The sequence below is a fragment of the Puma concolor genome, chromosome E3, assembly GCF_028749965.1.
Source record: "Puma concolor isolate L17-30 chromosome E3, mPumCon1.1.hap2, whole genome shotgun sequence".
In the NCBI taxonomy this organism is placed as follows: domain Eukaryota; kingdom Metazoa; phylum Chordata; class Mammalia; order Carnivora; family Felidae; genus Puma; species Puma concolor.
Window position 1 is genome coordinate 18,917,518 of NC_141682.1, and position 13,276 is coordinate 18,930,793.

General features: G+C 51.0%; 1 protein-coding gene across 5 annotated transcripts in view; it reads right to left on the minus strand.

Moving 5' to 3' along the window:
* Positions 1 to 3,896: 3,896 nt before the first annotated feature.
* Positions 3,897 to 13,276, minus strand: part of CE3H16orf54 (chromosome E3 C16orf54 homolog) — a 55,990-nt gene continuing 46,610 nt past the window's right edge. For 2 of the 5 annotated variants that reach the window (XM_086692412.1, XM_086692413.1), the window contains one exon: positions 3,897 to 5,743. In XM_086692412.1, the coding sequence (XP_086548538.1) occupies positions 5,069 to 5,743 (675 nt within the window). In that variant the 3' untranslated portion in view covers positions 3,897 to 5,068. The other 3 variants (XM_025919605.2, XM_025919620.2, XM_086692414.1) reach the window with 3 other exon arrangements.

The following is a 13,276-nucleotide window of genomic DNA, read 5'->3' on the forward strand; positions in this document are numbered from 1 at the left end:
TAGTATCCCCCTCGATGTTACAGCCAAAAATGTCTCCAGACACGCCAAGTGTCACCTGGGTGGGGGGAAGGGGAACAAGAAACCCTGATCTATCTATATCTATATCTACATCTAAATCTATATCTATATAAAGTGACCAACATTTTGCTTGATTTTTACCTAAAAATCTGGATTCTAGCTTCTGCTGGAAAATCAAGACAGACATGATTAGTAGAGCCTAGTGGCTGCTGTCCTACAGACAGACATATTATTCCTTCCCACCTCTGTCCCCTGGTCCACGTGGTCACCTATGAGCGCGATGTGGGGCTCAAACTCACAAACCGCAAGATCATGACCCGAGCTGAAGTCGGACATTTAACCCACTGAGCCACCCAGGCGTCCCTCTTTCTTTTTGGTTTTATCCTGGGGATGAATACTGACTCTGTACCCAGGGATAGCTGTGGAGTGGTTCTAAGATAATCCTTTAGTTGATCGTTCTGTCTCTCCACCGCTGTTACTAGGAGTTGGGAATAATGGCAGAACATGGACCGTATCTGCCGCCGTTGGAGGTGGAGAGTCAGGGACCCTCAAGTATGAGACAGATTGCCCAGGGGAAGTGCGTCAGACATCAAAAGTCTTCCAGGACTGACCTCTGAAGAACACAGACCACAAAAAGGCCAGAGAGGATGGCCAGAGGGAGGGTAGGGAGATCAGATTGTGTGTGGAGTCACAGAAGCCAAGCGAAGAAAATGTGTCAGGAAAAGAATCAAAATGTCTAACGCTGCCGACGGGAGCGTATCCAGTGCCCTTTCATTGAAATATGCAGGCCGTGATTTTGGTGAAAGCGGCCTCTCTAGAGTGCTGGAAGCAGGTGGGAGCCTGCAGCAGGGCGCAGGCGCTCCAGAGAGGAGAAAATGTAGGGAGTTAGGACAGACAGCTCTTTCTGAAAGTTCGGCTGTGCGGGAGGTGGGAGGCAACGTGTGGTGAAGGATGGAGAATGAGAGGCTGGATTGGTTGGTTGTTTTATGGTGGAAGAGATTTGAAGTTGTTCACAGAGGAAATAGTCTGGGCTTTGTGATATTGTGAACGGTATAACCTGACAAACACATGCCCACCTTGACGCGTTTAGAAATTCAGCATAAAATCAAGTAAACATCCTTTAAAATGCATAACTGCGTTTAGTAAGGGGAATCCCCGCCTACAAAGAGGAAATTGAAAACCAGAGCTGTGAGGGGGCTGTGTGGTTGTGCAGATCTTGGCAATGCAGGGGCTTGGGTTTTATACCCGCCTGGAGATTGGAGATGAGGCCTGGCCTCGTTGGGGCATTGAAAACTGAGACCCTAATTTAAAGCTCAACCCCTTAAAGGGAGACACCTTCAGTGAAAGAACAGACTAGAAATGGAGCAGCTGGGTGGCTCAGTCGGTTGAGCGTGCTCAACTCTGGCTCAGGTCGTGACTCTGGCTCCCACGGTTCGTGGGTTCGAGCCCTGAATCAGGCTCTGCGCTGGCATTGAGGAGCCTGCTCGGGATCCTCTCTCTCTCCCTCTCTCTCCGCCTCTCCCTCACCTGCGCTCTCCCTCTCAAAATAAATGAGTAAACTTTAAAAAACCAAAAGAGTAGACTAGAAAAAAAAAAATCTTTCCATTTCCATCAGCTTAGTGAGTATAAAAGAACCATCTGGTTCACCGAGATCTGATGGCAATAGAAAATCTCTCCTGAGGATCCATTACCAGTGGCTTGTCCTTACCTGGATCACCATCTGCATAAAATGATAAATTGAATCGTCAGCCCTGATAAAATGAACAAATAACATAGCTCAGGGTTCATAATACCTTTGAAGCATAGGTAAGGCCCTGCTGACTCTGAGTTCACAGCCCCAAATTAGAAAGCACAAGAGTGAACCATCTGTCATGGATGAGAGTAAGTACCCTCCAGCTGCAGACAACAGAACCATCAAGCAAAGGACGGTACAGTGAGTATATTTTAAGCACCGGAAGACTTGAAAGAAGGGCTCAATGCGCGAAAGTAATTAACAGGTGTTAAAAATAAGCGGCAGAGAGGTTTAAAACAGAGAAAGCAGTGGGGCTCCTGGGTGGCTCAGTAATTAAGCGTCAGACTCTTGATCTCCGCTCGGGTCCTTATCCCACCGGTCATGAGTTTGAGCCCCAAATCGGGCTCTGATGGGGCAGAGCCTGCTTGGGATTCTGTCTCTCCTTCTCTCTGCCCCTCCCCCGCTTGTGCACAAGCGCTCTCTCGTTCTCAAAAAAAAAAAAAAAAAAAAAAAAAAAAAAAAAAAAAAAATAAACTTAAAAACAACAACAGAAAGGAGAAAGGGTAAAACTAACTCCTCTGTTAATCCACCCCTCAGTCATCTGTTCATTTTTTGGGGCTGCTAGTAACATGTGGCCCCTGGTCTGGGTTTGGGAATGGAAGGGGATTCTAGGCTCCACATCAGGAAGATCACATTCAGCACTGCGGGCACACACCCCTCTCTCGTTTTTTTTTTTTAAGTTTATTTGTTTTTGAGAGGGAGACAGAGAGACAGAGGGTGGGGGAGGATCAGAGAGAGGGAGACAGAGGATCTGAAGCAGGTTCTCAGCAGACAGCAGAGAGCCTAATGCAGGGTTCGAACCCAAGAACCTGATCGTGACTCACAAACCTCGAGATCATGACCTGAGCCGAAGTTGGACTTAATCGACTGAGCCACTCAGGCACCCCACCCCTTTTTCATTTTATAGCATCCTTAGAGGTCACAGCTAGAAAAGTTCCCGCAGGGCATCCTGTTCACCTTTCGACTTTCTCGTACAGAAAAAGAATGTGAGTCCCAGCAACGTAAAAATCACTTTTCTGAAGTCTCCGAGCGAGTGGGCGGCAAAGCCAGATGGAGAGCCGGAGCCCTGCCTCTGCCGAGCGCTTGGCAGGCCAGCATCGAAGCTCTGAACACTGTATGTCTGTTTTGTTTCCCTGGTGGGCTGTGTGTTTGCTCCTGTGGGCAGAGTCCCCACAACCCAGTCCCGTCAGCTGATGGCGACAATGAGAAGTGACAGCCTTATCCAGCTCCTGAGTGACCGAGATGGGAGGGGGGCTCTGATCTCTATCTTGTGTCAGTTATGTGTCCCTATCTCATGGCACCTCCTTCAACCCCTGCTCCTGTCACCAGAGAGTCTGAGCTCCTTGAGAGCCGGGGCCGGGCTGACGCCTCCACCCCCAGGGCCTGGCTCAGAGACGATGCTCCGGTGTTACTTTGACTTCTGGCACCCAAAGAGCGAGCAGGAGGCCCAGGCCCTCCTGAGCAGGAAGGAAGAGCTGACTATAGGTCCCTGCCCAGCAGCATTTCCTGCGTGTGAACTTGGGAGGTTCCTGGCCATCAAATAGCACAGGGTGGCTGTTCCCCGTGCAGAACTCTCAGTCTGTCTCAGTACTTCCGGGGGGAATGTCTCAGGATGGTACTCGAATGTCTAACACTTTCTTAACACTTGCTGACCCATCAATTCTCTTTTCTTTTAACATAGAAACAACATGGGGCCCGTGGGTGGCTCAGTCAGTGGAGCATCCAACTTTGGCTCAGGTCATGATCTCACAGTTGTGAGTTCGATCCCCACATCGAGCTCTGTGCTGACAGCTTAGAGCCTGCAGGCTGCTTTGGACTCTGTGTTTCCCTCTCTCTTGGTCCCTCCCCCACTCACCCTCTGTCTCTGTCTCTGTCTCAAAAATAAATAAACATTAAGAAATTAAAATAAAAAATAAAAAAAAAAAAGAGCAGACCTCTGGGTCAATGAATGCTACTAGCAGGGAGGGAACAATATCTACTTAGAACGTAATATCTTTGTTTAACCTTGTATTTATTTTCATGTTTTACTTTCTATTTATGGCACGTGATAACTGGTTTTCCATTTGCAGAAGTGATACAAAAAATGTTCCTTCTAAAATAAATTTATTCAGCAAATAGGAAATCATCTTAAGGAAAAATATGAAGTAAATAATAGTACAGGTGGTAAAGTGATAAGGCAAAAATCCTAACATTCGTGACTGAAGTTTGGGAAATCGGGCCCCCCTTCCCTCCCCGTGCCGGGAGTGCAGCTCCTTTTCCTCTCCCCAGCTCCTGGCTCTCCTCCCAGGGGGCGGCCAGCTGATACAGATGGCTGTGGAATCAAGGACATCTCTGGGCTCCATTTCTACCGGGTGAGGCATTATAAATAAGCCTGTCATGGGGCAAATCTGTCTGGATTGATCCAGCAAGCTGGGAGGGAGGATGGCCAGAGGCCGCACACCGGGAGCTGCTCTTCCCCAGGGACAGTGTTCCTTTCCACATTGGATCAAACTCCGATCGCTTCGGCGGGCCTCCCTCACCCCGGAGGGGTCAGAGTCAGTGGGCTGCCATGTTCAACCTTAATGGGACGGCTGCCCCCTGACCTCCCTTGACTCGAGGTCCTAGCTGGAGGCAAGGAGGGGCCTCTCCAATTTGGCTGCCCAAGTTTCCTGTGGCAAGTTGGGGGTCAAAGCTACAGTTGGGATGTAATAAGACGCTCCTTTGCCTGGCCTTGACCTCTGTCTGTGTTTTCCTGGAGGCATGATCCGTGGCTCTGGGAGGCTGGCTTCCTGTCCTCTCCTGCTGGCAGGACTGACCCTGGTCATCTACACTCAGTCTGTTCGGCAGCCACAGGACCCCTGCACGCCGATGTTGGCATCTTAGGTGCACAATGAAGGTGGAAGCTTCTGTGATGATCCTATTCCCTACCTGTTTGGTAGCTTGAGATCTTTCTTAATCTAGAACATGATTTTGGCGACTTCTGGCCCGTAGTCGGCCCCACCTCCAATTGTCTGTGCCGCGACCCTGGGCAGCCAGAGAGATACTTCTGGGCTTCCCCTGCAGCACAGGCTCTGTCCATGCGGTGCCTGCCCAGCCCCAGATCCAGGGAATTGAAATCCAGATGTAAAAGGCCTTGGGAGGGGTGTTCTTCCCTGTGGGCCCAAGTATGAACTTGGGCTCTTAGGCTGGAGCCTCAGGGTCTTAAGGCCTCAGAGAGACCCTCTGAGGTAAGGCCTTCCTCAGTGTCTCGGAGAGGCCAGTCCTCCAGGCCCTGGGGAATCAGAACCCCACGCTGGTCCGACCTTCACGCCTCCAGAAAGCAGAGATCTGCTCCAGGGTGACCCGAGGTTGGAGGCCCCACTCCAGATCAGAGCTCCCTAGCCGCTGCCTCCGGGTCTGGGGGCTCCCCAGGTGCATGCTGGCCTCTGGCCTCTGTTCAGGCTCAGCCCAGCTCACCAGACCCGGAGCATAGGGCCTCTCCTCCAAGGCCTGGGGCCCCCAGAAGGTGCTGCGGACTGGGGCCCTGGGTGGGCTCTGGAGGCCCAAGGAGCTGGGAGGGGAGAGTGGGGCTATAGGGGCAGGTGGGGCTGTGGCTCGGGCCTCCAAGGTGCCTCCAGAGATGGGAGGGTCTGGGGCCCCATCCATCAGCAAGGGGACCGCAGAGCCATACCAGTCTTCTGAGCGCTCTCGGGGGGTGCCCCTGGGCTCGATCCACAGTTCTCCTCCGGGGCGCCAGACCAGGGTGGGTGCACGGTTGCTGGGGTCTGGGTGCAGAGAGCGGCGGAAGAGGCGTTCGGCCAACACAGCTGTCGTTACGAGGAAGAGGGCGGCGAGGGAGGCCAGGGCCAGCATGATGGGGATGCAGGGCCCACAGGGCAGCGGGGGCCATGTAACCAGCTCCGACTCAGGGAGTCTCTCCACATGCCCAGAGGGCTGCTCTGGAGTTGAAGGCATCTGAAGAGACGGGGGTCAGGAGAGGAAGCACATGAGACAAGGTCAGCACAACCTATAGGAAGAGAGAGGCAGCGTGTGTCCAAACAAGAATGAGGAGAGAGACAGAGGCCCGAGCGGCTCTGCATCCGGCCTGGGAAACAGACCCCCGGCAGACAGAGGAACAAAGAGGGCCCAGAACGGCGAGAGATAGGCAGAAGGTTGGAGAGCCAGGATCCCACCTTGGTCGGCAGCCAGCCCTCCTGCTCTGGTTCCTGAACCTGCTTCCAGACGCCCTGTCCCCCACCCCTACTCCCGCCGCCCAGACCCCGGGGTGCCTCAGACAAAACTGTAAGGGCCCCCAGAGATTCTTTCCTGCTGTCTAGGCTGCCCCCACGTCTTGCTTGGGCCTCAGAGGAAGTGGTGGGTGCAGAAACGAGAAGCTCCCCTCCCGACTCCCACCCTGCCTGTGTGCCCCCTCCCACCGCTTGGCTGCCACCTTGGGTGCCCCTGGGCCCTCACGACTCTCCTTGGATTTGGTCTTGCTCTCTGCAGGTTCCACTGAGCTTGCTGTCCTGCCAGGTCCCGGGCGCCACCTCTGCACCTGTCCCCGCCTCTCCTCTCCGGCTCTGGCCCCGGGCCTGGCCAAACGTGCCTCCCTTGTTTGACTCTGCCTACTTCTCTCTGCCCCCCAGGTCCGCCACCTGCAGGGGCCCTCACCACACCTCACCTTAACTCAGGGCGGCCCCAGGGCTCCTGGCTCTCCCTTCAGAGCACTCCTCCTTGTGCAGGGTGTCAGGCAGTTGCCTCAGATGAGGCCGGAAGGGAGGGCACCACCTGTTGCTGGGCAACAGTGCCCCAACTCCTCTTGCCCCTGGGGAGTGTTTCCAAGGCAACCTGGGGGGATGTGGTCAATGTGGTGGGGAGGCGTTTCCTGGCGAGAGGTGGGGCCGGAATGGGCAGTGGTTGTGTTGAACTCAGTCTCACCCCATAGCCAGGCCCCAGGCCCCTCGCTCTGCCTGATCTCGAGGGGTGGCCCTGGCCCTGGCCTGCCCACTGCACCCCTACGAACCCGCCCCTGCCATCCAGCCCCCTCCTGCTTGACCCAGCCTTCCCCATACTTTTCATGAATATGCATCTCTTCGTCTTTAGGCCAGTTAGCCTCAGTTTTGGTTGGAAGCCATCTGTGAGGTGAGGCATGGGCACCAACAAAGTAGGCCTCTTGGGAGAATCCTGTCTCCAAGACCCTGAACATTTGCCCTCCGGCCTCCCTTCTCCTGGGGTGAGGCTCGGAGGAACCTGGGAGCAAGGAGTGAGGAGGGAGTGTTGTTCAGCCACTCGGATCCCTTCGGAGATTGTCTAGTTCCACTCGCTCGCTGACAGATGACAAGCAGGCCCCGCACACGGGTGACGTTGTGCCCAAAGTCACACCCATGTATACGGGAGGGACCAGAGAAGCATAGGTATAAATTCCTGGTCTGGCAAGCAACCTGAACACAATCCTTACCAGGTATTAATATTTGCTTTTGCAAAATGACAGCCATTTCATGAGAAATGCTACAAAAATATGTTGCAATGTTAGTGTCTTACAAAATGGTCACAAGGGCAGCCTGACTCACATTGGTCTGTCCCGGTGGTTTTGAGGAAAGGGTCAGAAGGAGCACAAAATGTGGCATGGGATGGGGGTAGGTGGAAATGGAGAGTCCCGAGGCTCCTGGCTTTACGACATATGCCGAAACCTGATGTGATTATAATTCGATGAGATCATAAGCCTTAAAATAAAACTGGAATTTGGGGCGCCTGGGTGGCTCCGTCGGTTGAGCATCCAACTTCAACTCAGGTCATGATCTCACGGTTTGTGGGTTTGAGCCCCACATTGGGCTCTGTGCTAACAGCTCGGAACGTGGAGCCTGTTTCAGATTCTGTGTCCCCCCTCTCTCTCTCTATCCCTCCCCTACTCTCTCTCTCTCTCAAAAATAAATAAGCATTAAAAAATAAAATAAAATAAAAAATAAAACCTGAACTTGATACCACTGAGATGGACACAAAAAATGGTTAAGATTGGGGCGCCTGCCTGACTCAGTCGGAAGAGCATGTTACTTTTGACCTTGGGGTCATGAGTTCAAGCCCCACGTTGAGTGTGGAAATTACTAAAAAAATAAACTTAAAAAAAAAGGTTAAGGGAACACCTGGGTGGCTCATTCGGTGAAGCATCTGACTCTTGACTCAGCTCAGGTCATGATCTCCTGGTTCATGGGTTCAAGCCCCAAGCTTGGGATTCTCTCTCTCCCTCTCCCTCTCTCCTCCCCCACTTGCTTGCACACACTGTCTCTCTCAAAATATATAAATAAAGTTAAAAAAAGGTTAATATAATAGATTTTGTTACATGTATTTACAACAATAAAAATTTTTAAGTCTAAATAAATAAGTAAATAAAATCTGAAAATTATGTATGTTCTGTTTTAATTAGTGATCCCTTAAAAAAACAAAACACTAAGGGCACCTGGCTGGCTCAGTCGGTAGAGCATGTGACTCTTAATCTCAGGGTTGTGAGTTCAAGCCTTATGCTGGGGGTGGAACCTACTAAAATAGAATTTAAATTTAAAATTTAAACAAAACAAAACACTAGAAGGGTAAACATTATTAAAACCAGGAAGATCCACCATGATCTGGAATCCAAATGGGATGTTTTTGATTCTTAACTATCTCTTACCACTTAAAAAATAGCTTAATATTTTTGGAGGGTGCCTGGGTGGCTCAGTTGGTTAGGCATCCAACTCTTGATTTTGGCTCAGGTCATGATCTCATGGTTCATGAGCCCCGTATTGGGCTTTGTGCCAACAAGTGGAGCCTGCTTGGAATTCCTTCCTTCACTTCTGCTTAGATCCCCCTGTCCAATCTAGCCACCTGTATACCTTAACACTTCTCTGCAGCCAAAGCTCACAGGCCCCATCAGAAGATAAAGGGACCTGGGGTACCTGGGTGGCTTAGTCGCTTGAGCATCTGACTTTGGCTCAGGTCGTGATCTCACAGTTCATGAGTTTGAGCCCCGCATTGGGCTCCTCACTGACAGTGTGGAGACTGCTTGGAATTCTCTCTCTCTGCCCCTCCACCACTTGTTTTCCCTCTCTCTCTCTCTCTCTCTCTCTCTCAAAATAAATAAATAAACTTAAAAAACGAATAAGTAAAAAAAGAAGGTAAGGGGACCAGAACGATCTCAAGGAAGCTAAGTATGTGTAGGGGCAACTTCCCACATGGCCACTTGTGAATGGCACATGGGTCCCTTTTCTCTGCCATGATGCCACTTGGAAAGTCACTGAGGTCCATTCTATACTGAGGCTTTCTGTAGCCAGCATCTGACCCCACACCCTGTGATACATGGCTGCCCACCAGATGTTCCCAGGAGAAAGGAGGGCCCAAGGGGCTGCTACAATTTTCCCAATTCCTACACGAAATGGGCCTGCCCGTACGAAGGTTCTTAGTCTGATTCTGTTGGAGATGGGTGGTCTCAAGAAAATGTTAAGCTTCATCCCCTCCACAACATACTTGGCTGTCACAGCCCCATTCATCACAAGAGTTTTATACCTCCATGGGCAGTTAACCACTGGTGATCCAATTGGAGGATCCACTTGTAGCCTGAGTGCGGGAGACTCATCCCCATCCAAACCCACCCATCTTCTAACACCCCATCCCAATGCCAAAGGGTATCAACAGGAGCCTGAAGGCATCACTCCACTGCTGTACTTTCTACATGCACAGGACTCAGTGGCCAAACTTCGTTTATTATTATTTCTATTGAACTTCACATGCTATGAAGTTCACCCAGTACAGTAGTAGTGGGTTTTAATATATTCATAAGATTGCACAACCATCACCACTATCTAATTTCAGGACATTTTCATCACCCCAGAAAGAAACCCTGTACCCATTAGTGGTCACTCCCCATTCCCTCCTCCCCCAGACCTTGGCAACACTGTTTTCTTTTTTCAAAATATTTCTAAATGTTTATTTTTGAAAGAGAGAGAGAAAGAGAAAGAGAGAGACGGAGCAGGCAAGGGGCAGAGAGAGAGAGGGAGACAGAGAATCCAAAGCAGGCTTCACGCTGTCAGCGCAAAGCTGGATGTGGGTCTCCAACCTGTGAGCCGCCAGATCATGACCCGAGCTGACGTTGGATGCTCAACTGACTGAGCCACCAGGTGCCCCAACAACTGTCTGTTTTCTGTGTCTATGCATTTGCCTCTTCTGGACATTTCATATAAATGAAATCACATAACCTGCAGCCTTTCGTGCCTGGCAGCTTTCACTTCACATAATGTTTTCAGGGTTCATCCACACTTAATGAATCAGTACCTCATTCTTTCTTTTTTTTTTAATGTTTATTTATGTTGAGAGAGAGACTGTTGGGGGAGATACAAAGAGAGAGGAGAGAGAGAATCCCAAGCAGGCTCCACACTGTCAGCACAGAGCCAGACACGGGCCTCGATCCCACAAACCATGAGATCATGACCCGAGCTGAAGCCATGAGCCAGGCGTTCAACCAGCTGAGCCACCCAGGCGCCCCAGTACTTCATTCTTTTTTTTGTACAAAAGCTGAATGTTTTAGTGTATGGCTATACTACATTTTTATCCATCCATCAGTCAAGGGACACGTGGATTGTTTCTGCTTCTTGGTTATTGCAAGTAATGCTGCTGTGAACAGTCATGTATAGGTTTTTGTGTGGACATGTTTTCAGTTTCTCTTGGGTCTATAGCTGGGAGTCAGACCTCACAGTCGGATGGCAACACTGTGTTCACCTTTTTGAGGAAGTGTGGGTGACCAAATTTACAACTGCTGAGTTCATCCACCTCTCCTTACTCTCTGCTCCGGGCCCACCCTCCGACAGCAGCAACGGTTCCACAACTTCTTCCTGCACCGTGTTGGGTCCACCGTGCACTTGGCTTCTAGGAAACGTGTGGAGGCCACCAACCTCAGGCAAGAGGAGAATCGACCGTCAACAGGCATGAGGGAAGACAACCCTTCAAGAAGATGGCTGCGGTCCTTCCATGCTCATGCCACCCGTCCTGGTTGAAGCCTAAAGACCTCTTCTTATGCAATGATACTGTGACCAGAGTTCTAGGTTTTGTGTTTCAAGCTGCCTTCATCCACGCACACCCAACCCTTGTCTCACCCCTGCCTGCGGAGCGTGGTGTGCTCGGATCTTGCCACGCTCCCCTGGCGACAAGAGGGAGTAGCCAGGAACAGTAGGGGAGGGGGGGCAAGTAGAGGAGCTCATGACTTGGGGTCCGTGTCACAACATGAGCTACAGTCTGAGGTCTCCAAGCAGAATGTCAGTAAAACGTTGCTTTGCAGGGGCGCGTGGGTGGCTCAGTGGATTAAGTGTCTGACTTCAGCTCAGGTCATGATCTTGTGTTCTGTGAGTTTGAGCCCCATGTCGGGCTCTGTGCTGACAGCTCAGAGCCTGGAGCCTGCTCCGGATTCTGTGTCTCCCTCTCTCTCTGCCCCTCCCCTGCTCACACTCTGTCTCTCTCAAAAATAGACATTAAAAAAAAAGTTGCTTTGCACTTCAGAAGGAGGCTTCAGCGGCTTCAGTGGATGAAGGAGCATACAGCCAACCTGTCAGCCGACATCTCCTGGCCAGACGGAATTAAATCGTGTTCTCTGCTCTTGTGTTCTCTGAAAGGCACAACCCCAGGTGGTGAGGAGCAGAGAAGCAGACGGCCTATGACCACATTTTATACTTGGAAACTGAGACTTAGGAGGATTGAGTAGCCCAACCGGGGTGACCAACCATTCCCATTGTGCCTGGGGCCATCCTTATTTTTATTCATTCATTCATTCATTCATTTTAAAATGTAAGCTCTATGCCCAATGTGGGGCTTGAACTCATGACCCCAAGATCGAGAGCCACATGGTCTACTGATGAACCAGCCAGGCACCCGGGACCGTCTGGTTTTAGCACTTGAAGTTCCACATCCCAGAAAACACTTTAATTCTGGGTCAACTGAGAAAGTTGGTTGTTGTCATCCAAAGTCACACAACACAAGTCCCAGAGCTGAATCGGAACCCAGATCTGACCGTCTCCAACCTCCTGCTGCTGAATGAATGACTTACTGAGCAGGTCAGTCATAAGAAACGCCTTCAGAGTTTCAACAGAAAGGTCCAGGCACTTCCGGTTGTTCTTCCCTTCACCCTCACCCCCTCTGCAGTGGGGTCCACCCTGCTGAGAGTCCCAGCCCTCACCCGGAGCTATCTTGCTGCCAGACAGGCGATAAACACAGGGCTGAGCTCAGGAGCGTTTTATCACTGCTCAGGGCCTGCTGGGTGGCACCTACCGGCTGCTCAGGATCCCAAGAGTCAGAGATTCCAACCTTGAGAGCTGTGAAAAATGATAAGATTGGGGGTGCCTGGCTGGCTCAGTCAGAGGGACATGCAAGTCTTGATCTCAGGGTCGTGAGTTCAAGCCCCACGTTGGGTATTAGAGATGATTTACATAAATAAACTTTAAAAAATGATAAGAATGAATTAGAAAGGTCCCAAGTGCCACCTGTGTGGGGAAATCGGGGAAGGAGGAAAGAATCCGGGTTTTGGAACCAGGCAGCTCTGGGATTAAATCTGAGGTTCCTGGCTCCACAGCTGTTGAGAGCCTTGGCAATCTATTCGATTTCCATTTTTTCATGAATTCCCAACTTGAAGCGTTGTTGGAGGGTAATATTAGATAGTTTATATAAAGCACCTCTTAAAGTAGGCATTCAGCACTTCTGTCCCCTTCCATCTTGGTCTAGCATTGTTGCTCATCTTTGAAAGGCCCTAAAGGATCTGTCCGTTCACATCTGTTCACCCACCTGAAATCTTGTTACCACTCAAGATTGTTCTATACCAACCATCAGATTCCCCCGGGCTCTGAGCCTCCCTCCCTCTTCTCCCACTCCACCTGCTGGGCCATCCCATTGTACTTCTTTTCCTGGAGCCCACATCCTGGAGTCCCCTCTGGACCAGCCCTCCCCAATCTCACTCCACTTCCTCTATAACCTTGACTTTGTGCTGTATTGTTCCAACCACTCTCTTCCCGGCATTTGCCAGCCTTGTTCCCACCCCCCCACCCCCCACCCCCACACCTTCCTCATAAAGCTTCTGCCTGGGACCAGTACAACTACTTTCCTTTTGTCCTGTTAACAGGTTGGTGAGCCACATTGGAGAAAATCACACAACTGAATACGTGTAGTGCCCCCACCTCCACTTGGTCCCTCAGTCATGCTGTCATGTGGATCTGGGCAACGCTCTCTCTCTCTCCCTTCCCTACCAGCTTTGCCCAACTTCGACTCTTATCATCAGCGGATACACTTTCTCTCTCTTGTGCAGAAAGCTAAGGCCTTCAGGGAGGAGCTCCAGCTCTCTGCCTTGTTCATTCTCAGCCTCTGAAAGTGGGGTTGGCCATGCTCACTCTTGGCTCTGTTCATGGCTTGCCTGGGGATTCTCACTGGCTTCCTCCAGTCTCTGCGGGCCCTGTCTGCCCTGATACTTTCTTCCCTCAGTGAAGGATGGTGTGGCCCACTTAC